This window comes from Tursiops truncatus, chromosome 2 (genome assembly GCF_011762595.2).
Source record: "Tursiops truncatus isolate mTurTru1 chromosome 2, mTurTru1.mat.Y, whole genome shotgun sequence".
NCBI lineage: Eukaryota > Metazoa > Chordata > Mammalia > Artiodactyla > Delphinidae > Tursiops > Tursiops truncatus.
In genome coordinates, this window is record NC_047035.1 from 15,540,894 (window position 1) to 15,567,206 (window position 26,313).

At 36.9% G+C, this 26,313-nt stretch overlaps 1 protein-coding gene and 1 pseudogene across 14 annotated transcripts in view; both read right to left on the bottom strand.

The window, feature by feature from the left end:
- Positions 1-19,741, bottom strand: part of SPATA7 (spermatogenesis associated 7) — a 36,000-nt gene extending 16,259 nt beyond the window's left edge. For 2 of the 14 annotated variants that reach the window (XM_019919618.3, XM_004316080.4), the window contains exons 1-5: positions 19,565-19,740; positions 15,101-15,175; positions 13,113-13,208; positions 9,615-9,662; positions 3,183-3,316 (exon numbers count right to left, since the gene is read on the bottom strand). In XM_019919618.3, coding sequence (XP_019775177.1) covers positions 3,183-3,316; positions 9,615-9,662; positions 13,113-13,208; positions 15,101-15,175; positions 19,565-19,583 — 372 coding nt within the window. In that variant the 5' untranslated portion in view covers positions 19,584-19,740. Of the gene's footprint in view, positions 1-1,671; positions 1,692-3,182; positions 3,317-6,380; positions 6,532-8,410; positions 8,547-9,614; positions 9,663-12,784; positions 12,862-13,112; positions 13,209-15,100; positions 15,176-15,731; positions 15,757-19,564 lie in introns of those variants that run through there. The other 12 variants (XM_073800160.1, XM_019919596.3, XM_019919585.3 and 9 more) reach the window with 12 other exon arrangements.
- Positions 19,742-22,358: 2,617 nt separating this feature from the next.
- Positions 22,359-22,722, bottom strand: LOC101328564 (cytochrome c oxidase assembly protein COX20, mitochondrial pseudogene; annotated as a pseudogene).
- Positions 22,723-26,313: the final 3,591 nt, after the last annotated feature.

Sequence of the window (26,313 nt, forward strand, 5' to 3'; positions counted from 1 at the left end):
CATCAAAATAATCTGGGATGCAGGTAGTGAGTGAGGATATACATGAAATAAGTCTGGCCCTGAATTGATCATCGTTGCACTTAGGGGACAAGAACACGTGGGTTCATTATACCACTCTATTTTTAGAGATGCTAAAATTTTCAAAATTAAAAAGTTTAAAAAGAGACCATCACACACACAAAAAGACTTCCAGTTTCAGCTGACAGATGGAGAGAAATGGAAAGAGCATAGGTCTCACCATTATAATAAGAAAAAAAGCTGGGCAAACTGCAAATTAATGATTTTTCTTGAACTATTGAGAGAACTAAGGTCACAACTAACCTAAAATCCACAGTGATATAGGTACCTGCAGGGAGAAACAGAACCTAAGCATTTACTTATTTGGGACAGATGCTGCTGAATGACATATAAACTGGTAAGAAGATTATGCTAGAAGTTTTTAGCTAATTGCTAAGGACTGAGTGTGGACTAGTGTAAGAGTATGAAGCCTCTGAGACTTGGGGAGTTTGTACCCTCTTGCAGGCTTTTCCTCTAGGAAAGAGCTTTTCCGCCAAAAGCTCTCAGGGAAGAGCAGGAAGAATCCTGAGAAAATTTCCCCCTTCCCTTGTTTCTTTGGCATGGCTAGGGGAGGGGAACAGCACCCACTGCAGAAATTACTCTCAGACCAATTTTTCCTTTCTCTCAATCTACAGGGGGAAATTCCCTTCACTTTGCCACATAACAATTACAGAAGTGATATTCCATCACCTTTGCTGCATCCCATAGGTTAGAAGCAAGTTACAGGTACTGCCTACACTCAAGACGAGGGGATTATTTAAGGGTGGGGATCACTGTGGGGCTTAGAATCCTGCCTACTACTGTGGGTCAAATAGAAAGTACACAAGAAGAAAGAAGAAATGAAAACATACTAAATGCTCCACTTTAAAAGGCAAAGATTATCAGAGTGAATAATCTGACCCACCTAAAACCTATCTAAAATATTAGGATTAAAAAATGGAAAAAGTGGGGGCTTCCCTGGTGGCGCAGTGCTTGAGAGTCCGCCTGCCGATGCAGGCGACATGGGTTCGTGTCCCGGTCCGGGAAGATCCCACATGACGCGGAGCGGCTGGGCCCATGAGCCATGGCCGCTGAGCCTGCGCGTCTGGAGCCTGTGCTCTGCAATAGGAGAGGCCACAACAGTGAGAGGCCCGCGTACCGTTAAAAAAAAAAAAAAGGAAAAAGATATACCAAAGGAATACTAATGAAATGAAAGCTGGTTTAACTATATCACTATCAGAAAACACTTTACTATAAAAAGCATCAAGGCAAAGAAGTTCAAACCACAGTGACAACAGGTTAGATTCACCAAGAAAATATATCATCTCTAAGTCTGTATGTATATAATAATATAGACTCAAAAATATAAAACAAAAATTGCTAGTACTAATTCTTGGAGAAATAGCTAAATATATAATCATGTGAAAGATTTCTCTTAATAAAAGATAGACTAATTAGACAAAAAGATCAACAAGATTTGAACACCTAAAAGATATAAAACTTAATCTAATGCATACACTATATATTAAATACTACATACAGCTACAGAATATATTTTCTTTTCAAACATATATGACATAGTGCATTACAAAATATTGTCCAAACAAATAAAAGAAAAAAAAACTGTCTACCTACTGGGCCATAAAACAAGTCTCAACAAATTTCAAGAAATGGATATCACACAGATGTTCCCTGATCAAAATACAATTAGGCTAGAAATCTGTAACAAAGAGAAAACCAGGAAAAAAAATAGAGATTAATAAACACTTCTAAAAGACGCTTGAGTTAAAGAATAAATTATAATGGAAACTGTAAAATACTTTGAACTGAACCATAATAAAAATACCACATATCAAAACTTGTGGAATGCAGCTAAAGCAGCACTTGAAGGAAAATATATAGCCTTAAAAATGCTCATACTATGAAAGAAGTGAGACTGAAAATAAACTAAACAAAAGTAGAAGAAAGTACTGTAACATAAACTCAAAGAAAGCCAAAAGAGGAAAATAAAGCATGAACGTTACCCAACTAGAAAACAAAGTACAACAGACAGGATCAATGCAGTAAAAGATGTGCCCTTAAAAAGATTAATAAAACTGACAAATCTCTGGTGAGAATAATAAAGAAAAGACTGAAGGCACAAATAAACAACATTAGGATAAAAAGAAGAACTAATACATATTCAATAGAGATTATGAAATGATTTAAGAGATATTATGAACAAGTCTATGCCAAGAATTTGAAAATTTAGATGAAATGGACAACCTTCTACATATGTACAACTTATGAAAACAGTTCTATAATGATTTCAAAAATTGCAGTCAAAAATCTCACAAATAAAACTCTAGGCCCAAATAATTTTAGTGCTGAGTTCCATCAAATTCAAGGAACAAATAATTCCAAACTTACATAAACTACTCTAGGGCATGGAAAAAGAGGAAATAGCACCCAGTTTATTTTATGAGGCTAGCAAAACCTGACATAGCAGAAAATAGGGAAAATGACAGGTCAATATCAATAATGGACATAGATGCTAAAACCCTAAACAAAATATTAGCAACTGTATCTGGTAATGTATAAAAAAAGGAATTACATCATGACAAACCTGTGTTTATACTAGGGATGCAAAGTTGATTTAACATTAGAAACTCTCTTATAATTCACTACATTTGAACAGATTAAAAAGAAAAATTGTACCATCATTTCAAAAAATGCAGAAAAAGAATTTGATAAAATTAACACACATTCATGAGAAAGGAAAAAAATCCTCTTAGCAAACTAGGAATCGAAAAGAATTCCCTTAATCAGATGATAAAGGGTATCACAAAAAACCTAAAGCAGGGGTCAGCAAACTATAGCCTACAGGTCAAATCTGGCCCACCACCTTATATGTTAATAAAGTTTTACTAGAACAAAGCTACGTCCATTCATTTACGTACTGTCTATGGCTGCTTTCCAATGGCACAATAGTTGTGACAGAGACACAATAGTTGTGGCCTGGAAAGCCTAAAATATTTACTATTTGGCTATTTACAGGAAAGTGTACCAATTCTGACCTATAGTAAACATTATCAAAAAGTCAGGTTCCACCACCAATGAAGTATCTTAGAAACATTTACTTTTAAAAGGTAAAAGTACTACCTTACCTTTTGTAGAGTGTTAAATAATGACTTGGAATTACTTTTAGAATTGGATTGCATTGCAGTTTTAGTTAATTTCAATTCCCTTTCACACCGTGCTAATCCCTTTTTGAGTTTCTCTCTTCGTTGTTGGTCTGCATCTGAGGGGAAAAAAATCTTTTGAAATACAGAATAAAATAGAAAAATTAATTTTTTGGTGTTAGACGACTAGTAAAGGGCACTTTTTTCTTGCTAAAAATGTTTATACTACTGATATGTAAATAAAAATCCATATACTTTTCTGTATAAAGATAACAAATATTTAATTCATAGAAACTTCAAATGGATTGACTACTTAAAGAGCAGAAACAAGATATGACAAATTGATTAAGCCTAAGGGCTCAAGGGAGCAATTCCTAGCAGACATAGAGATATAAAGGTTAGAAATGCTTGACCGTGTTGTCTGCAACTGTAATCACCAAATGCAGAGTTTGAATTAATCCATATACTCCCCCGCAAATGAAATATTATTGTCAATACCATCATATGCTATAAAAATTTAAGCTTTATATGAGTCAAAAAAAATGACACTAAATTTTAAAACATTATTTTTAATTAGGATAACTGATTTCCATTTTTCTTAACTGCTAGTCATTTGAAAATACAAACGAAAAAGGGGGTTTCACATTTTAGTGTGCATTAAGTCAGGTATTGAGTCATTATCAAAGACTGAAAATGGCAAAATGAAAGCTAGTCAAGTTTCAGTGTTAAAAAGAAGGCTAACCATAAGTAAAATGACTTGTATTTTCATGTAAAATTTAAAATTTAACATATACTTTTTAATTGGAATCTATATCAACTTAATGAACAAGATAATTTCAAGTTTCAAATCACCCTGATTTAGGGGGAAAAAAAGGGGCAAAAGGTTTGAAAAGACACTTACTAAAGATATACAAATGGCCAATAAGCATATGAAAAAATGCTTTACATCCTTAATCACGAGGAAAATGCAAATTAAAATCATAATGAGACACCACTTCACACCCACTAGAATGGCTATAATCAAAAAAGGAGTCAATAACATGTTAGCAAGGATATGGAGTAACTGAAATCCTAATTATGTTGGAGGCGAGAATATAAAATGGTATGGCCACTTTAGAAAACAGTTTGGCAGTTTCTTAAAAAGTTAAGTATAATTTACCATATGACCTAGCAATTCTATTCTCAGGTGTATGCCCAAGAGAAATGAAAATTCATATTCACACGAAAGACTTGTACATGAATGTTCATAGCGCACTATTCATAATGGTCAAAAAACAGAAACAGCGCGTCAGTCAATTGATAAATAGACAAAATGTGGTATTATCCATACAACAGAATACTATTTAACAATTAAAAAGGAACGAAGTACTGATTTAGGTTACCATATAGGTTAATCTCAAAAACATTATTCTAAGTAAAAGTCTAATGCAAAAAAACACATATATGACTCCATTTATATAAAATGTCCAGAAAAGGCAAATGTATAGAGAAAGAAAGCAGATTAGTGGCTTCCAAGGCTAGGAGTGGGATGAGGAAGCAGCTGCAAAGCTATCATTTTGGGGATCTTCTTAAGGTGAGGAAAATATTCTGAAACTGGTTTGTAGTGATGATTGCACAATTCTGTAAGCTTAGTAAAAATCCATGAATTTTATGGTATGAAAATTATTTGCCAATAAAACTGCTATAAAAAATAAAGCCGGGCTTTCCTGGTGGCGCAGTGGTTGAGAGTCCGCCTGCCGATGCAGGGGACACAGGTTCGTGCCCCGGTCCGGGAAGATCCCACATGCTGCGGAGCGGCTGGGCCCGTGAGCCATGGCCGCTGAGCCTGAGCGTCTGGGGCCTGTGCTCCGCAACGGGAGAGGCCACAACAGTGAGAGGCCCGCGTACCGCAAAAAAAAAAAAAAAAAAAAAAAAAAAAAAAGTCTTTCTAATGCATTAGAATATGGCATTATTTAGACAATTCAACAAAGTATATAGAGATATTCTAGCTTTGATAAAGACTGAAATTATCAAGTCAGTTGTCTGCTATGACAGAAGAGTATATCTTATAAAAACAGAGATGAATCAAAACCACAGATTTCTTTCTTTTTTAAAATATGTCTATAAAGCCTGTTTCTAAGTTAGTTCATACTGATTATAATGAGCATCAGCTTTGTAACACACAAAGTAATGATTATTAATTACACTTTGGTTTGGTGATTACAATCTTTGCAATTCTTCTAGCCATCACAATTTTCTTCATTTACATGGCCAGAAAGAAAAACTCCTGTCTCAACTGACTGAAAGCAGAAAATATCATGGGATAAATAAGCACTAGCTAAGTCTAAATTCTAAAAACAAAAAATAGGAGTAATTCTTTAAATACAACTTATATGCCGTCAATTTCTGAATTTTTATCTCCATCCTCGAACTCTCTCCTGAACTCCAGACTTTGTATTCCAACTGCCTCCTCAGCATCTCCACCTGGATTTCTAAGAGGTATTTATTTTGAACTTAAAATGACCAAGACTTAACTCTTGATTCACTTCCTCCCCTAAATATCTTCCTATCATATTCCTCATTTCAGTAAGTTGTAACTGTCATTTTAGTTGACAGACTCTAAGTATCGGGAGTCATCTTTGACTCACTCTTCTTTTTCTCTCATATTCTATCTACATCCAGTCCATCAGTAAATACTGTTGACACACATCTGAAATATTTCCAGAATCCAGCCATTTCACATTCCCTCTACTTACAGGCACTTTGGTCCAAGTCACCACTATTTCTCATCTGAATTACTGTCTCCTAACTAGTCATTCTGCTTCTACCACTGACCCTTATAGACTATTCTTAACTCACCAGCCAGAAAGATGCTTTTAAAGTTAAACTGGCTCTGTTCCTTCTCCTCTACTCAAGACCCTCCAATGGCTTCCAATTTCATTTAGAGTGAAAGCCAAAGTGCTTGCAAATAGTCATAGCCCTATGTGGTCTGCACCTCTTTGTCCCATCTCAGTGACCTCATCGCTTGTCACTCTTCAGCTGGCTTATTTCACACCAGCTATACAGCTCTTCTTGCTGTTCCCCTGGATCCACTGATCACAATGCCATGTCAAGGCTTTTGTACGTGCTGTTTTCTCCATCTTGATTGCTCTTCCCTCCTTTACCCACTTGCTTCTCCCTTATTTCTTTCAGGTCTCTGCTCACCTTATCAGTGAGGCCTTCTTCTCCAAAGTCCCAATCTCCCTTATCCTGCTTCATTCTTTTTCATTGCACTTATTACCATCTGATATAGTCTATATTTACTCATTTCTTTGCATTTGCTTATCGTTTGTCTCCTTCAACTGGAATGTAAGGTCTATAAAAGCAAACAGTAGGTGTCCAATAAATAATTGCTGAATTAGTCACTGAATAAACTCTAGTGTACTAAACAAAATATGCAAAATGCCTGATTATTTTAAATTGGTGAATTTGGATTTTAAATTGGTGAATTTGGTTCAGTAAGAGGATTAATACATACATTCAGGCTTGTTAATTACACAACCTGAATAAAAAAGAGATAATCTTGTCTTATACATCTATTGTTCAGGAATTTGTTCAGTATGAAAATTTAGCAAAACTTTCCCATTTAGAGCCTAGTTAAAGAAGATTATTTGATCTAATGTCAACTGGGTAAAACCACCTTAATTCAAATGATTCAGATTTTGAAAGCCTAAAAATATTGAACCAGTTTTCTGTGCTATAAAAAGTTACTAATATGATACAGAAGGAGAAATATACAGCATAGAAATTAAAAATCTGGAAGGATCCTTAGAGATTATCTATCTTTCATTTTACAAAAGAGGAGGGAAAGACATAAAATGACTAGCCCATATAGCTTGTGTGCTATGGTGAAACTGGTCTTTAAAAATATATACTCAACACTGTACTCTTGCCTAAAATGCCTTTACCCTTCTTATAAAATTATTCGAATCCTAAGACTCATTCAAAGATATGAGAACCTACATGAAGGCTTGTTGCAAACATAAAGGTCACAGAAGAGAGAGAATACAAAGTGCCAAGCACAGGGCCTGATAAAGACACTATGCTCACTGGTGGCAACTGGCTCAGCTTAAGTCCCATCTGTTCCTATCTGTTCCACTACGAAAATGTACAATCAGAGATAGGTACGACCAATCCCGTTGTCTGTGATCTTTCCCAGATTGCGCATAAGGGGCATTCTCCTATCTATGCTCTCATTCATTTATCACTTAGCATGCACTACTTGAAGCTGTTATTTATTTTTTAATGCAGAAGTTCTCTCTCAAACTGTAAATAACAATTAAGTTCAAACAGCAGCTTAAGAAAATACTAAACTTAAAGTTTATAATATTTGATATTTATATAATTACAATAAGACAAGCACAGGCTGTGATATCCGTGCTCTTTGGCTATTTTAAAGTATGCATTTCTTGATTGGACTCAAAGGCCTCAAAAGGTCTTAAATGGTATCTTTCAGAACATTTTAAAATAGGAATTTCAAATTTTGTGGTCTGATTATTTCCTTAGTAAAGATTTCTAAAAATAGAAATATTTTTCTATGTACATACCATATGTATGTACATACAAAGGGGAGATATATCATGATTCTATAATAATATATGTCAATAGCTTTTCAGATACAAATAACTACCATGTTTATCAGTTAGCTATTAGGATACAAATAGTAGATAATATTTATCTGAAGAAAAGTGCCAGTTATGGTATTTTTAATGAATAATTCAGTAATTTAAAAAATTTATTTATTTTATTTATTTACTTTTGGCTGCGTTGGGTCTTCGTTGCTGCATGCATGCTTTCTCTAGTTGCGGTGAGCGGGGGCTACTCTTCATGGCGGTGTGCAGGTTTCTCACTGCAGTGACTTCTCTTGTTGCGGAGCATGGGATCTAGGCACGCAGGCTTCAGTAGTTGTGGCCTGTGGGCTCTAGAGCGCAGGCTCCGTAGTTGTGGTGCACAGGCTTAGTTGCTCGGTGGCATGTGGGATCCTCCCGGACCAGGGATCGAACCCGTGTCCTCTGCATTGGCAGGCGGATTCTCAACCGCTGCGCCACCAGGGAAGTCCCTAATTCAGTAATCTTAACAAGCTGAGGGCAGTGAGAATCACAGAATTCTAGAACTTAAACCTTGCCAAGCTTTTCAGTACTATCCGAATTTTTATATACAGGAAAAATGAAACTCAGAGTAGTTAAATTACTTACCCAAAGCTACACAGTGATTTACTGGCAGAGCCTGGGCTCAACTGTAAGTTCTTATACTGAGAAATACAATACAAGCTTCTTTTATGGATGATTTTTAAAAGTTAGAAAATGCTTCCTCAAAATGCAGCATGTCAATACCCATTAGGAGGGTTACTATCAAAAAAAACAGAGAACAAGTGTTGGGAGGACATGGAGAAACTGGAACCCTCAAATTGGAAATTGGGAATATAAGATTAAAAGCAGATTTACCATATGGTCCAGAAATTCCATTTCTGGGTATATACACAGAAAAACTGAAAGCAAGGTCTCAAACAAATATTCGTACATCCATGTCTATAGAAGAATTATTCACAATTGCCAAAAGGTGGAAACAACCCAACTGTTCATTGACTTATGAACATATAAACAAAATATGGTAGTACATACAATGGAATATTAGTCAGCCTTAAAAAGCAAGAAGATTTCTGACACATTACAACATGGATGAGCCTTAAGGACACTGTGCAAGTGAAATAAGTCAATCACAAAAAGAAAAACACTGGATAATTCCACTTAAATGAGTTACCTAGGGAACTAGGTAACATTGAGACAGAATATAGAACGATGGTTGCAGGGTGAATGGGGAGTTACTCTTTAATGGGTGTGAAGTTTCAGTTTTGCAAGATGAAAAGAATTCTGAAAATGGATAGTGGTTATAGTTGTACCACAATATGAATGTACTTAATGACACTGAATTGTAGACTTAAAAATGGTTAAGATGGGGTCTTCCCTGGTGGCACAGTGGTTGAGAATCTGCCTGTCAGTGCAGGGGACACGGGTTCGAGCTCTGGTCTGGCAAGATCCCACATGCCGTGGAGCTACTAAGCCCGTGCGTCACAACTACTGAGCCTGCGCTCTAGAGCCCGTGAGCCACAACTACTGAGCCCATGTGCCACAACTACTGAAGCCTGCGCACCTAGAGCCCATGCTCCACAACAAGAGAAGCCACCTTAATGAGAGGCCTGTGCACCACAACGAAGAGTAGCCCCCGCTCGCTGCAACTAAAACGAAAGCCCATGCACAGCAACAAAGACCTAATGCAGCCAAAAATGAATAAATTTATTAAAAAAATAAAGTTAAAAAAATGGTTAAGATGGTAAATTTTAGGTCATGTGTAGTTTACCATAATTTTTTTTTTAAAGTCAATATGTTAAAAATTACTTACATTTGATGCTGGCACTCATGCTTAGTGGAACTGAGCAGTCTACTGCAGCTGAAAGAAAGATCAGTTGTTTAATATTATTCTTAATTTTTATAAATGACAATAAATATCAAATGCGAAAATCACAAAAAGTTCCAGAACTTGCACTTCCTTGTTTTGATTTTTATTCTACTTATAGAGATGAAAAATACCTTTGATAAAAAATATACTGGTTGGGATTAACAGCTCATTAGATACTGCAGAAGGAAATATTAGTGAACTTGAAAACACAGCAATATAAATATTCAAAATGAAACAGAGTAAAGACTGGAAAACAAATGTGCAGAGCATCACTGACTTAACCTACCTGTATCACTCACTTAACATACTTGTAACTGGAGTCCCAAAACAAGCTTGAGAAAATAAAAGAGCAGAATTGGAGCACCTACATTATCTAATTTCAAGACTTACTGTAATGCTATAGTGATGACGGCAGTGTGGTATTCTAATAGACAAACAGATCAACAGAACTGAAGAGTAAGTCCAGAAACAGACTCTTGCATATGGTCAATTGTCTTTTAAAAAGTGCCAAGGCAGTTCCATAAGGAAAGGACAATCTCTTCAACAGATTGTACTTCAATATTTAGATATCCATAGGCAAAAAAGTGATCCTTATATCATACCTTATAAGAAAACTAACCCAAAATGGATTATAAACTGAAATGTAGGAGCTAAAACTTATACTTCTAGAAGAAAACACACAAGAAAATCTTAATGACCTAAGATTTGGCAAAGATTTCTTAAACAGGATATGAAAAGCATAAACTATTAAAAATTTGAAAAGCTGGACTTGATTTCACATAGAACAAAATATTTTTCTTTAGATTTTTTAATCATTTAAAATATAAACTTCAGAAAACATGAACCAAAATTTAAAAACTTTAGCTCTTCTAATGATAAAATTAAAAAATAAAAGACACTGGTGAAAAACTGGTGGAATTCAAATAAGGTCTGTATTTAATAATATTGTGTCAATATTAATTTCCTGGTTTTAATAATTGTATTATAGCTTTGGAAGATTTTGACATCAGGAAAAGCTGGGTGAAGGGTTTCTTTGACATTCTGTACTATTTTTGCAACTTTTCTGTAAGCCTAAAGTTATTTCATAATAAAAACTTCAGAAAATGAAAAGACAAGTCACAGACTGGGAGAAAATATTTGCAAAATATGTATATGACATAGGACCCATATTCATATAAAGAGAACTCTCAAAACTTAATACTAAGAAGACAAACAATCCATTTTTTAAAAATGGGCAAAAAATTTAAATAGATATTTCACCAAAGAAGATATACAGATGGCAAATAAGCATAAGAAAAGTTGCTCAATGAAAAGGGAACCCCTGTGCACTGCTGGTGGTACAATCACTATGGAAAACAGTATGAAGGTTCCTCAAAAAATTAAAAATAGAACTACTATATGATTCAGTAATTCCATTTCTGGGAATTTACCTGAAGGAAATAAAAACAGTAATTAAAAAGCTATATGCACTCCAATGTTCACCACAGCATTATCCACAACAGCCAAGATATGGGAGCAAGCTAAGTGACTATTGATAGATGAATGAATAAAGAAGATGTGGTGTACATATATGATGGAATATTACTCAGCCATAAAAAATGAAGTCTTGTCTTTTGCTATAACATGAATGGATCTAGAGGGTATTATGAGAAGTGAAATAAGTCAGACAAAAAAGACAAATACTGTATGATCTCACTTATATGTGGAATCCGAAAAACAAAACGAACAAACAAAATGAAAAGACTCAGATACAAAGAGTAAATGAGTGGTTGCCAGAAAGGAGGGAGCTGGGAATGGGGGGCAAAATAGGTGAAGGGGATTAAGAGGTACAAGCCTCCCTTTATACAATAAATAAGCCACGGATAAGTACTACATAGCATAAGGAATAGGGTCAATAATATTGCAATTAACTTTTTATGGGGACAGGTGGTTAGTAGACTTGGTGATCATTTCATAATGTATGCAAATGTCGAATCACTATGTAGTACACCTGAAACGTAATATTGTATGTCAACTATATTTCAATTAAAAAAAGGGAAAAAAAAGTTGCTCAACATCATTAGACATTAGGGAAATAGAAACTAAAACCCTATGAGATACCATTACATATCCACTAGGACTGCCAATAGGAAGTGTTGATGAGGATGTGGAAGTGATGGAAATGAAAAATGTCACTCTGGAAAACAGTCTGGCAGTTTCTTATAAAGTTAAACATACACTTTACCATATTACGCCACCATTCCACTCCTAGCAAATAAATTTATCCAAGTGAAATGGAAACATACATTCAAAGATTCTATGTGAATGTGTACAGCAGCTTTATTCCTAATTGCCAAAAGTGAGTCAATACAATCCAGATGTCCACCAACTGATGAAGTGATAAACTAATTGTGGTATATTCATTAAATGGAATACTGCTTAGCAATAACAAGGAAGAAATACTGAACATGGATTAGTTTCAAAAGTGTTAACTAATTGAGATAAGCCAGACCCAAAATGATACATATTGTATAATTCCATTTATATGAAATTCTAGAAGAGGCAAAACTATAGTGAGAGAAAGGAGATCAGTGGTTGCCAGGAACTGGAGGGAAGAGAGTGATTGCAAAGGACCAGGGAGAACCTTTTGGGACGATGAAAATGTTCTATACCAGGAGTCAGTGAACATTCTCCGTAAAGGAACAGAGAGCTAATTCTACAGGCTTTGCAGGGTGATATAGCCTCTGTCACAACTAGTCAACTCTGCCTTTTAGTGTAAAAGCCACCAGACGATGTGTAAAAGAATGAATGTGACTGTGTTTATTTATGGACGACAGAATTTCAATTTTATGTAACGTTCACATGTTACAAAATATTATTCTTCTGATTTTTTTCAACCATTTAAAAATATAAATAGCACTCTTAGTTCAGGAGCTGTACAAAAACAGGTGGCAGGATGACTTGGCCTGCAAGCTGTAGTTAGCCCATCCTTTTTTTATAGCATGACTGTAGTGGTGATCATAAAAATGTATATATTTTTCAAAAATTTCAACTGTACACTTAAAATTAGTTCATTTTATTATATTTAAGTTACACCTCAATAAAGCTGACAAAAAGAAAAAAATTGTAGTTACCATCTTCTCTGTGTAGCTTCTTCAAATTTGAAAACAGAAGAGAAGATCATAAACTTTTGTTATATTAAGATCAGCATCTAATCGCAAAAATATATTAGGAATAACAGGTAAAATGAAACAACATAGATATTACATTCAAATACAGTTAATAAAAATGGCATTTTGAATTTGCTAGGTATATAGAGTCTGTGGTTGGTATCTTACTACACCAAACACAAACCCATGGGTATATAATGTATTCATTTTTGCTACAGATTTACACTAATTAGAAGTGAAGCTGAGAAGGGTTTAAATTGGGTACAGAAAGTTAGCATTTGCACGTTTTTACCTTTGGCTGAAAGGATTTTATTATAGTGAACAGCCATGTGATTCTTGACCAGTTGGAGGGTACTTAGTCTGAGAGAGGAGGAGTCAGTGCAAAAAGCTAAAAATTAAAACATATTTAATCGTTATATATTTAAAATATAAAAGTCATCATGAGAAAAACAAGTTACTGATTATTAAGCTCCTTTTTATAAAATGTTCTGAAGTTTAACCATGGAGATACTGACATCATATCTGTGATGCTGAATATGTCCTAGCTGTCACCTTGCACTGATAACGAGCTATTCACTACTTTGCGTTCAAACCTTTCTAGGAATAAGTTTTACAAGCCTGAGAGTTTTGGGAAGAGACTGAGAAATATAATCTACCATTACATTTGCAAAACTATTTCTTATCGACAGCTCTCAATCTCATAACTAAAAACGTTTAGCTGCTTGCCTGATGATAAAATAATGTTACCATTGTTAACACTTGAATACATGGAGTCTGGGAAATCAAACAAATCCCAAACTCCGAAACTCTAGGCAAAGATTCTATTCTGAGATGCAAACTTCTAATTTTACATCTGAAAACAAGACCTACAAATCTGTTTACTGCATTCTTTTTGAAGTATTAGGACTATCTTAAGACAAGTATAATTACAAAGAAATTGGACGACATTAAACTTCTTGACCTCCTCTAAACTGTTAAAAGAAATCTTAGAATTAAGCATGTATATATTAGTTTAAATGTATAAAATGTAAATGTAGGCATAACTTTTTTAAATATTAAAAAGTTTTTGAGAATACATGCATGTGGTTAAAAATTATAGCTAAAATGGCATAGAGACATTGAAAAAGAAGTGAATTTCCTGCCCTGGCCCCTAGGGCAGAATTTCCTTCCAAGGAAATTCTATGCATAATAAAAGTATATACAATAATGATAATCTTGACACTAATACTACAACTACTACTAAAAACATTTATTGAATAGGTACCATGCATATATTGCTCTAAGCTCTTTACCTGTAAAAACTCATTTAGTCATTATTATCACCATTTAATAGACGTGCAAACTGAGGCAGAGAGATGTGAGTAAGGTCTTCAAGGTCACACAGCTGATAAAGGATGCAGTTTAGATGTGAACCAAGGCAACCTCATACTTACAATCACTATTCCTATACCAGCTCTGCACATATATTCTTTAAAAAAAAGTTAGTATACGACGTATTGTTCTTTATCCTGCTTTTCTATGTATGTATCTTTTAAAACTAGTTCAAAATTTTTATTTAAAAATTGATTTTCAAAGTTTATGATTCTGGCTCTATGTGTATATATGCTTTATTACAAAGAAATAAATGAAGTAACAGAAAATGATTCTTCTTTCACATTTGGAGGATCAGTATAAAGGATTTTTCATGTAAGTAAGGAAAGAAAGACTTTCAATTAGTATTTTGCCTAAAAACCCAGGCTAAAACATTTTAAGCTATAATTATAAAAATACTTTAAATGTACATTAAAATTTACTTTAAAGGCTTTAAAATGTGAAAACATCTACAGAATACAGATTCCGCTTTCATGGAATCTAGAAGTCCAATTGGATAAAGAGGCCCAGTTGGATAAGTGTTTGCTCCTGATACAAAATGCATTTTTCAAGGGCTCTTTTCCTCTGCACAGCTTTTCCTTTTCAGTGCTGTGTCTTTAACAATCTGCTAATCACCATTTTAACACGGAAGGCATGCCTTCAGCCAGGGTAGCTGGCCAGCAAAGAGAAGAGCTGGGCTGGAGCTGCAGCAGGGAGCACAAGGTAGCAAGGTCCACATCCAGGGCGTGATGGGCTCCTAAATTCTCTAACCTCAAGAATTCCTATAATATGTAATTATAATTGATAATATGAAGTTCAAATATTGATTAAATGAAGTATTTTTTCATCATGTTACATAATTTACAAATAAAGGAAACACACGTGGTCAATCTTTTAACAATCTTTTACCATTTTAAGTACCTCACTTACCATTACTTTTGGTGCTCAAGTGTCCTTTAAATAGGCAGGGTGGACCATATCTGGGAAGGACAGAGGTTGCTCTGACTTTTAACAAAAAAACATGAATTAGGATAAATGAAACACAACTTTCACAAAGACACTACTGAACACATAAAAAATAATAAACTTATCTTTACCAAAATTGTTTAAAATTTTATTCAATCATATTACTAACCAGCAATGATATATCACACAAAAATTCGGCGGCCATAGATAAAAGGCTTTCTCTTTTAGGAAAATAAGTAATTTTCAAAACAGTTGTGCCTTGAGGCTTAAGTTTCACTGGATAAAATGATAAACACATTAATTATGTTATTTGATATATACTGACTTTATTCAGTAAATCACTGACCTACTGGTTTTTAAATGATTTTGAGACAGAACACAACTAGATTTTCAGTTGATACATATGATTAACTATTTCAGTTAATCATAGGCTGGTCTGTCCTTAAAAATAACTTTAAGTAATCCTCTCACAAAGTAATTTGGTAAATTATAAATTATACAGTATAATATTATTATATATAAGTATATAAAAATGTCAGAATCAGAACTTAATGATTAAAGGTGTCTTAAGGTTCATCTAGTCCAACCCACTTACCCTCTTGGTTGGATTCTATCTAAACATCTTATATTCATAAATTTATTTATTTATTCATTCATTCATTCATTTATTCATGGCTGTGTTGAGTCTTCATTGCTGCCCATGGGCTTTCTCTAGTTGCAGCGAGTGGGGGCTACTCTTTGTTGCAGTGCGTGGGCTTCTCACTGCGGTGGCTTCTCTTGTTGCGGAGAACAGACTCTAGGCACCCGGGCTTCAGTAGTTGTGGCATGTGGCCTCAGCAGTTGTGGCTCGTGGGCTCTAGAGTGCAGGCTAAGTAGTTGAAGCCCACGGGGTTAGCTGCTCTGCAGCATGTGGGATCTTCCCCAACCAGGGCTCGAACCCGTGTCCCCTGCAATGGCAGGTGGATTCTTAACCACTGAGCCACCAGGGAAGTCCCTAAACATCTTATATTTAAAAGCACCTCTAGTGATGGAAAACTCACTCTGTCCCCTAAAGTCAGTGTCTCATGTTTCAGACCAGATAGGCTGTCAGAAAATTATATATATACTTTATCACAAAATAACTTCTCTCCCGAAAAAGTGATTGTGTTTTGAGGGGTAACCTCCAAGATAGGAAGGCTGAGTTACAGAGTTTAATGGAATTTAACGTGCAAAATATAGTGTATCCCAAGACATGTTTTAAGTGGGTAAAATGGCCAGTCTGCTATCAGGTGAACTTTTATAAGCTATAAAGGTGTGGGGAAGACACAAAGTCTGGAAGAAATATGATGTTTGAAAATAGAAAAAGAGTTATCGAGATAGTAGAACTAAAGTCTAGGATCAGAGAACAAAGCCTGCCAGAACAGACTAAAACAAAAAACAATCTGAGATCAGAATACCCAAGAAGCTCCTTCTACATCATAGGCCAGAGAGCCAGAAGGAAAACTATTAACTTATTTAGGACAAGAGAAGCCAAGGTGATACCACTTGAGCTGGTAATGAAGACAGTCATGAAATTAGCATAGTTTTTGCCCAGAGAGAGAGACTAAACATAAAAAGAGCAAACTAACCAACAAACTCTCAAGCAAACCTTATTTCTCCAGAGGGAAAAAAGTGTTGACTTTTTGCCTGCCCAGAATCCAATGCCCCTTTATCTGGAAATAGGACCTCAACCTGCTTGGGGAACCACTCCTCCCCTCTCTTAGCCCAGCTGGTTCAAGTGGAGCCCACTGCTCAGAGGTGGGCATATCACCCCAAACTGGCCAGCAATGATGACTGAATCAGGAATGACTATGTGACCCAAGTCCAGCCAATGAGACATAATCATGGGACTTTTACTGGAACTCTTAGGAAATTCCTAGAACATAAATAAGTGTGGCACTACTGGTGGCCATCTTGCACAACACAATGGGAACCTGTCTGAGAACGAAGCCTACACAGAGGGAAGTGTAACCAAGACCAAATGAGATCCCTGGTAACATCGTCTGAGTATCGGGATCTAACCATGTTTGAAGCTCTACCCTCCCTAGCCTATTCGTACATGAACTCAAAAAGTCGTATTTTAGCTTAAGCCATCTTGAGTTGGGCTTCTTCACCTGTAGTCAAATGCTAACTTACTGAATACCGCTAACTGTGCCTGGCACTGTTCTAAGCACTTTGTAGAAACAAATTCACTTAATCCTTACAACAATCCTATGAGGGGTACTATCATTATCCACACTTTATAGATGAAGCACAAAGAGGTACGCATGTAACTTCCCCAAGATTACACAACTACTATGTGACAGATTTCGGGTCTGAACCTAGGCAGTCTGGCTTCTGAGTCAACCATTACACTATCTTGATCAATATAAATTGCTTAGGGCTCAAACCATGCTCCAAGCTACTATATCAAGTGAAACAGGCTAAGAAGTATGTAGTTTATTCCCTGTATGCAGTTTATTCCCTCCAAATTCCTTTCTAATGTATGTGTGTTTCCCTTCAGTTCACAGAAAAAGAAAAAGCAGGTATATCTAGAGAAGTTAGAAAGCACAATGTCAGAGAGAATAAATGACAAAAGATAAATTATAACGTTCGATGTCTTAATATTTTGTGCTCTTGAAAGCATCAAAGGTAACCTCTTAATGAAATCAAAGAAATTTAGAAAGTGCAATACTTTCAGTTAAAATTAAGTATTTTAGCTCTGGCTAAAATTACTTATGGTTTCCTATTAATAATTATGGTATAGGAGAACTGACTACCCTAGATCTCTGTTGAATATTACATTTTGTTTAAAAACTCAAAATAAAAAACAACGTTTGATACTATATATTATATAATGTCCTAAAAATGAAGCTAATTAAATTGGGTAAGTTATAAAAATAGAAACCTTTTTACATTTTGACATGAGCCTGACTTTAAAAATAATTTAATTAATAAATACTGACACTAAGTCTTACTAAGTCTATTATATTCTAAATTTTACATATATCCTTTCCCATGCTCCCACTTCTACCATGGGATAGTTAAGTAAAACAATGGCTCTCGGATTTCACATTCATCACACCTGCGTTCAAAGCCTGTTGTGCCACTTAACTGTGACCTTGGCAAGTTACTTATGATCTTTTAGTTTCTTCACTGTAAAATGAGAATACCTATGTACAAGATGTTCTGTGGATTGAAAAACGTTAACTTGGGAATAGTTTCTGGTACACAGCAAGAGTAATGTTAGCCTATGTGGTAAAACTTCTGAAAACCATTAACAGCACTTTCGTTTGCTTTTTCTGGAACTTAGGTGGCAAGGTGTCAGAGTATACCGTTTGGTGATCAATGAATAGTTATCTCCTACATTTAGAACAGCACTTATTTTGATCAATGATTACATAATAGAGGTGCACTTGTATTCAAAGCAAGACTTGTTGCAAGGAACCATCCAGCAGCTTGGTTTAAAGGTACAGTTTAAAATAGATAAGAACACTGAATTGGGAGAAGAGGTCTGAAGACTGCCTTATCTGCCTCGCTCAGAAAGTGCGAAGATGCATATTATTTGGACTGGGCTGACTCCTAGAAATTTAAAGTTATATGGCTCAAATTGTTCCACAGTGATGTACATTTTAACCCAGAGTATTCAGTCAAGGGCAGGTATACATAGTGAGCATGGATTAGTCCTTTGCTCCTAAAACTGTAGCCAGCAATGCTGCATCATTTGGAAGCTTATTAGAAATGTAAAATCTCAGCCCCGCCCCCCCCCCCCCCCGCATCAGACTTACTGAATCATAACCAGCATTTTAACAAGATTCCTAGGTGATTCCTATTCGCACTAAAGTTAGAGAATCCCTGGGTTACTCAATGGTGTTTTTTTTCGGGGGGGCGGGGACGGGGTTACTGTATGAAGGATTTTGTATTTACTGAGTACTTACAATGTGCCAGGAGCTTTGTATGTATTATCCACATTTAATCCTCAAGATTAAATGGGTGTTTTTACCCATTTAATGTAAAAAAAAATCCATGGGTGTTTTTACCACCACCCATGGTTCGAGATGAGGAAACTGAGGCTCACCCCTCGGGAGTGCAGCGGGGCTTAATTTTGGGCCCAGGGAGGTCTGACTCCAAAGGCCACATTTGGTTCCTCTGCCTCCGACCCCGAATTCAGGGGACAGGGCCTCCTGGAGTCAGGGCAACAAATTCTGAGCAAGAAGTGGATCTGTGAATCCCGCAAGCAGGGCTTCATCCCGGGCGAGAGGCCTGGGCAGCTCGGGGCAACACTCGGGTCAACACCGGCGACTAAGCAGGGGTCGGGGAGCGCCCAGCGCGCGGCCTCGTCCCGCGCGGCCCGTTACCCGGACCCCAGACCCGAGGGTCGGAGAGCGGGTCGACGCGAGATGGCGGTCGCCCGCGACAGCTGCCCTTTACCTCTCCGGCTGCCATCCATGCTTAGATCCTCTTGCAGCCGCCGTGGGGACACGCTGGGTCCCCTTTGGTCCTTCCCGGGGCCGCGCCGGCCCCCGCAGCAGACGTTTGGCGAGAAAGAAGCCACGGGCGGCGGCAGGAGCTGAAGACTGACGCAAAGCAGGTTGCTAAGTGCAGGCTCCAAAGCGCCGGGATTGTGACGTCACGGCGCAGGGACGTGCGCTCCCGCGGCCCCGCAGCCCCGCCCCCCGCCGCAGAGGACGCTAGGGTGGACGGACTGGGCAGGGAAAGAGCCCCAAGCGCCAGTCTGTTGCTCTGGATCTCTGCTAGTAGTCTACAGAGCGGCCGCCAGTCAGGAGTCGAGCCACCAGCGCCTGGCAGGCCTCATCCCTTCGGGAAGAGAGGGAAGAGATGGTAGTCTCATCTGGCGTCCATGTCCCTTGGGTCCCGGAAGGAAGTCAAACGCAATTGTTGGTTGAGGTCAGGGTAACATTTAACCAGCTCCAAATAATTAAATTTCCAAGCAGTACGTGAACATTTGGATTAGTGAAAATCCTGGGGATGAAAAACATCTACATATTTATATCTTAATTCTTAACCCCAGTAATCAGTTTGCATTTCCTTTCTGCTTACTGAGCTTCCTCCATCCTCTTCCACCACCACCCTCCGCCTTTTTTATCTTAAGGCGCCAATGTGTTTTCCTTTATGATGGAAGAGAGTTGCAACATGAACAGGCATTGATTTATCCGTGACTTTGAACAATTTGTTTAATTTTGAGGCAGTTACTTTTGAATTCTTGGAAATAAGAACAGAATGGGGTGTGGAGCATAGTGATGTGTCACTTCTCAGCAGCAGCTCTACTGACATTTTGGGCTGGATTCATAATTCTTTGTTGGGGGGTGGCTGTCCTGTGCACTGTAGGATGTTTAGCAGCATCCCTGGTCTCTATTCACTGCATGCCAGTAGCAACCCACCCACTCCACCCCTGGTTGTGACAAAAAATGTCTCCAGCTGTTGCCAAAGTTCCCCTGAGAGGCAAAACCGCACACAGACACACACACACGTGCCCCCAACCTCTGCTGTAATGGAAAAAGTACTGGCTTTGGAGTCAGATATGTGGAACTTAATTGTGAGTTTTTTGCCACAGTTAGTTCCTAAATTTCTTGAATTAGTTTCCAAACCTCTCCAAGCTTCAAGCCCCTCTTTGCTAAGATGTAAGAGATGCTACTAACTTTGTAGTTGTAAGGATTAACACATACAGTGCCTGGCAAAATGAGATGTTCAGAAAATAAAAGTTTTCTCTCTTCTAAGACTTTGTCTTGGAAGAACTTGGGTATCAGGTAATTCAGGCATAAGGGAGTAAGTCAGGAACACTATGAAAAGGAAAGGGGAATAAGCCAGAAATTCATCTGAACTCCTGATTCTCTAAGACTCTAGGGAAAGGAGAAAATTAGATTCAAAATCTGAGAAATATGGAAGTGTGTGTGATGGTTCTGTGGTCCCCAACAGCAGAAGTCATTTAGAAGGGTGCAGGGGTAGAGAGTCAGTTGTTACCGAGAGAACAAAAACACTCTTGCCTACCTACTTATTAATGCTTGAAATTCCTGTCTAAAAACATGAAACCTTTTATTCCACTAATAGCATCTGGAAAATATCTTGCATATAATAGGCCTCCAGTAAGCATTTGTTAGATTGAATTACAACCAAAACATAAAGGGCAAACGCCTCTGGGAGAAGCAGCACAGTGACTTGACTCACACAAAGGTGATGCCAGCTTCTCTTGTGAAAGTAGATTTTGGGTATCAAAAGTAAATTTGAGTTTCAGATAGGAAAGGGCCTCCACGATTAAGCGAGGACAGCAAAGTGGGAGAGGGTTCTGAAGACTATATTGCTTGCTATCCAACTTCAGCTGAAGCCATCCTCATTTCATTATTTTTCTTTTAAGTATTTTATTCCAATTCTTTCAAGAAGTGGATAATAGGGTCTTTTTCTCTCCAATTTTAGCAGAGAACATATTATCATAAGTGCATTTTAATTTGTCCTTGGCTTTCACTCTATGTGTATAAAGAAGAGAGAGAAGATCCTTTCTGGTTGCTGTTCCCAGGAGATAACCCATGATCATAGGCAGATGCATGCAGCTAATATGGGCTTATTGTAGATTTAGCTTCCAGGAACACGCTTCCACTGGGGAATCACCACCAGTTGCAATAGTCTTGGAGAAGAGACATTCCCGAAGACCTTTTGTTGAGTATTTAAACATGAATTTCTCATTGTTAAGAAATCATTCCAATGGTACATTTTTGTTATTGATATCTGGAGGCTTGTATCTGTATTTTAGAAGGAAAACAATTTTCTCCCTTAATGCATTGCTATGTTTACTTTTATTATTGAGTTTCTTCTTTTTGTCTTAGCTTGTCAGCTCAAAACTAAGACTTGTGCTCAGTTGCAATAACTATTCATAGCCTATTTTTCTATTTATCTCTTTAATTCCCTTTATTAGGCAGGTGGCTTTTATTCTTCTACTCTTATTTAATGGTTTAATCAAACCTATTTTTTAAAGCATTAAACATGAGGTTTATTTTAAGGATGAGTCCACTGTGTGTTATACTGACAGTAGATACAGGGCCAGAATAAGTTTGTAAATATTCATACATGTGTAAAAAAGACTGCAACTTACACATACTTTCTTTACTTGATTGAAAGACTTCTTATGGTACATAAAATGCTTTCTGTAGTTGATCTCAGCTTTGTTCACACTGAAGTGAGTTGCATCCAGGTTTTCTAAGCTCAAGACTGCTCAATTGCTGCTGCTGCCACCGTTGGTTTGTTTTCTTTCAGGATCAAGGTGGATACTTTCATATAAAATCTTGTTTTTAATTCCTTCTCTGGCAAGTCTTTCCTGGATTCTTAGCTTTGCATAATTATACCTACAATTGAACCAGCATCCTAAAGTTACCAAGATAAAACCTCCTACTTCCAACATCACGTGATCTTCTAGTTCTACTGGTTAACAAAAAATGTCCAAAGCCAGCCTCAACAGATCCTAATGAGCCGTATAATATTGAATCCCGTGCATAGGGAATGTTTTCAACATCTAAAATTCATAGGAGCTTAAACGGCTTCCCCTTCCTGGGATCCCCGGGCTCCAGCACAGCCGCCATGGGGACGGTCGGCGCCTTTGCCCCAATCAAGCCTATTTTTAATTAGATGAGTTTGAAGCCCTTTGGAAATGGGGATATAAATAAAATAAACTATGTATTATTACATACCATAATATATAGCCTAATACATATACTATATAGTTCGTTTATTCTATTTTATTATATATTATTTTAAGACATATTGTATTATTACATTTACATTTAATCTATATCTTTATAGAGTACCATTACTTGCATAATTCAGAGGATTCCTGGAATTTATATTTGTCTGCTTGGCCATGCTCAGTATCATCAATGAAAACTATCCAGTAAATGCAGTGAAAGCACCAAGAGGTAAAGGCCAAGATAATCTTTTCCCATTCAATGGCTAATTATGAACATATTTTCATCTTTAAAGTCCCTGAAGGACAAAAATGAAGGACTTTTTTTAGGGAATATTTTTTAAGGTGTACCTATCAGGGCAGAGAAAAGAAATGAAATGAAATGATCAATGTGCCCTATATGTTGGCCCCAGTCTCAAGACAAAATCCCTTAGGTTTTGGTGGAAACCTTGGAAATTTGAGCTATTGACTATTTCTCAGTCATTCTCCAATCAAAATACTCTAGCTATTCATTCATCTAATAAGTAAATGAGAAAATGGAACTTCAGAGCTTGGCGGTATTAGCATGTTATGAAGTAATGGATTAACTTGCTGTTTGTCACTAGAGGGGGCTTTAGGAAAGTTTTAAGCTGCATCTCTATGAGGAAGACAGTCAAGCCATAGGAGGCAACATTAACTTACAAATCTTACTCAAGGAGTGTAAGGAGTGAAAAGCATTTTGAAACGTGACTTCAAGGTAGAGCTTCTCCAATAATTGTTAGTGACATATATACCGAGTTCTTTCTTGAGCACAGGAAGAAATTACTGTATTATCTGAAGGCCCTTCATGAATAAAAAAATCTTCATCATTGTCAAGCTATAACTTGAGTTTTCTTAATTTTACTGTTAAAGCTGGAGAGAACAGTAATGACCATAATCTCTATAAAGCAACATGTGCTTAACAGATAGAAAAAAAGGACAGATAGACAAAAAAAGAGTGATAATAGGATAAACTGATCCCAAATGACCATTTTGAGTTCTCGTAAGAAAAAGAACTCTGATATCTGAACACAAATATCATCTTGTCCATAGCAATTTATCAGAGCTGTAACACCACAGAGTTCACTGCACTTTTACGCTCCATTCCACACTTTATTTTCATTTTTCCTATATTTTAAAAGAGCACAAAATTATGACTCTGGAGGTAGCTTAGCTGGCTTCTTGTTTCTTGAAAAGAATCACTCATATCGTGACCCTTTGGAAAGGCTGCCAGAATTGCAGATATTAAGTCGGCTAGTAACTGTAATAGTCCTCCACAGCTCCAATTTCTCCCCAGCTGTGTTTCTTAAATCTTTCTGTCCAATTAAGAGAAGTCTCTGTGAACAGAACTTAAACATTCTATGGTTACTATGTAACCTGTCCCTATAGCTTAAGAAGAGCATTGTATCTATTTTTCCACTGCCAATCAGTTGCCCACAATATATCTGGGTGGAGGCTCAGACTGAAGTTTTGATAATCTCCACCTAATGCACTCTCTGTTTACAAGTGGCTTCACCGCTAAAAAGAAAGCAAAGCAAAAAACATAACCGAGCTGTTAGTTTATCCTGATATTATTTCTTTCAGTTAAAAAAATAGAGTTTGGAGTTTTAACGATTAGTGGATTTCTGGGAAGTTGCAGTAAAGCTCCTATAGGTGCATCTATGAATAGCAAATAGCCACATAAAATCGGTTAAAAAAAGCCCTGAGTTTGTAAGCCACCAATGAAAACCATCCTTTTATAATGCCCTACCTAGTTTTCCTAAGGGATTCAATCTCCACTCCAGACATAATGAAGGACAGAAATGAAGGACATTCGGGAATATTTAAATTTATATTGCATTAATTATTTCTTTATAATTTTGAGCAAATAAGCTTAGACAATGGAGATGGGGATGGGTTACTGACCCCGTCAGACATGCTCAATCTCTGACTTGCTTGGCTGAAATGTAAGGTTTCTCTTACCTTCTTTGAGTCCTTCCATTTCCTGGTCTGCAAACAACAGTTCAGTGTTCATTGTGTTTCGTGTTTTAAAACAAAAATCGAAATTCTCCAACATTATGAAAATATGTAATGAAAACAGCTTCTTGTTATATAACGTTGTGTCCACTGAAGTTTATACCCATAGGCAACTTTACATTAAAGAAAAACATTATGAGTCAAGAAATGAATACAGGAGACCTTTCCCACAGTGAAGCCACAGTCTAGAAACTTTGGTCATGGGCTGGGCACAGAAAGATTCCCTCTGTTGTAAAGATTTCTTTTACAACATGCAGAGTGGATCCTTACGTAAGATAACTGGACATATAAGGTAGAATAAGTGATGCACTGAGCCTTATTAATTTACTTTCTAAACAAGGCTGGCAGTAAACAAATACTTTTCCTTGTATGTCAGAGAATGGGGGGGCTGGAAGGATGCCAGTAATCACCAAGCCAAAAGCTTCATCTTGCAGAAAAGACTGCTAGAGCCCAGAGCATGTAATTAGCCCATGCAACTCAGCTTTCTGACTCCGGATTTAGTGCTCATTCCAGTAAATCAAGAAACAGGCAGATAACCAGACAATTATCTCAGTGACATTTCATTATGTATGTTTGCTCTTTTATGCGTCTACTACCTAAAACAATGGAAAATTTCTTTTATTGTGCAATCATGAACGCATAAATGGAAAAGGTAAATGAGAATTTGCTTAAGTCCTTTGTCTTAGGCAAACCTGTACTTACTTAAGCTGTCTGAGAGAAATGCAAATAGGTATATTTTAAAGTCATACATTTTTCTAAAAGACCAGCATATATGAGTCTTCCAAAATGAAAGTGAGCTCAGTTGAGCCCAGTTTTCTCCTACCCTGGAGATGTTTACTTTACCATAATCCGGAGATAATCTGTCATTCACATGGAGTTTGGGATCATTTTTCATTGGAGAATTAACCCCTCAGAAGGGGTAGCTTTTCTTTTGCAAGGATGGCGGAAAAGAATAACATTCGTGACTCTTCCTGTAAACTAAAAACTGCCATGCATTATTTCAACTAATATTAATGAGCACCTACTATGTGCAAGGCCCGTGCTCTTCAGCTCACATTTCCCCTCTTAGAGCCTACAGGACACAACCTTACCTTCTCCAGGTCATTTGCAACCCCTTCAGTGATCCTCTGGATTTTACCTGCTTTGAACAGAATCACTGAAAGCTAGACATCTACAGGGCTATTATAAAGTGTCAGGTAACATAGAATAGCCATTAAATGTGTGTTGGAATCTACTTACTTTTGAGTCCTGGGTCTGCTGTTTCTTGGCTCTGCAACCTTGACCAAGGGCTGCATGTCTTCATCTGCAAAATAACAATAATAGTGTCTATTTCATGTGATTGTTGTGAAGTGACACAAGATAATATAATAGGCCTTCCACAGTGCCTGGGTGCCATAATTTAGGTTCCCCCAGAAGCAGACCCTGAGGCATATATTCAAGTACAGGTAGTTTATTT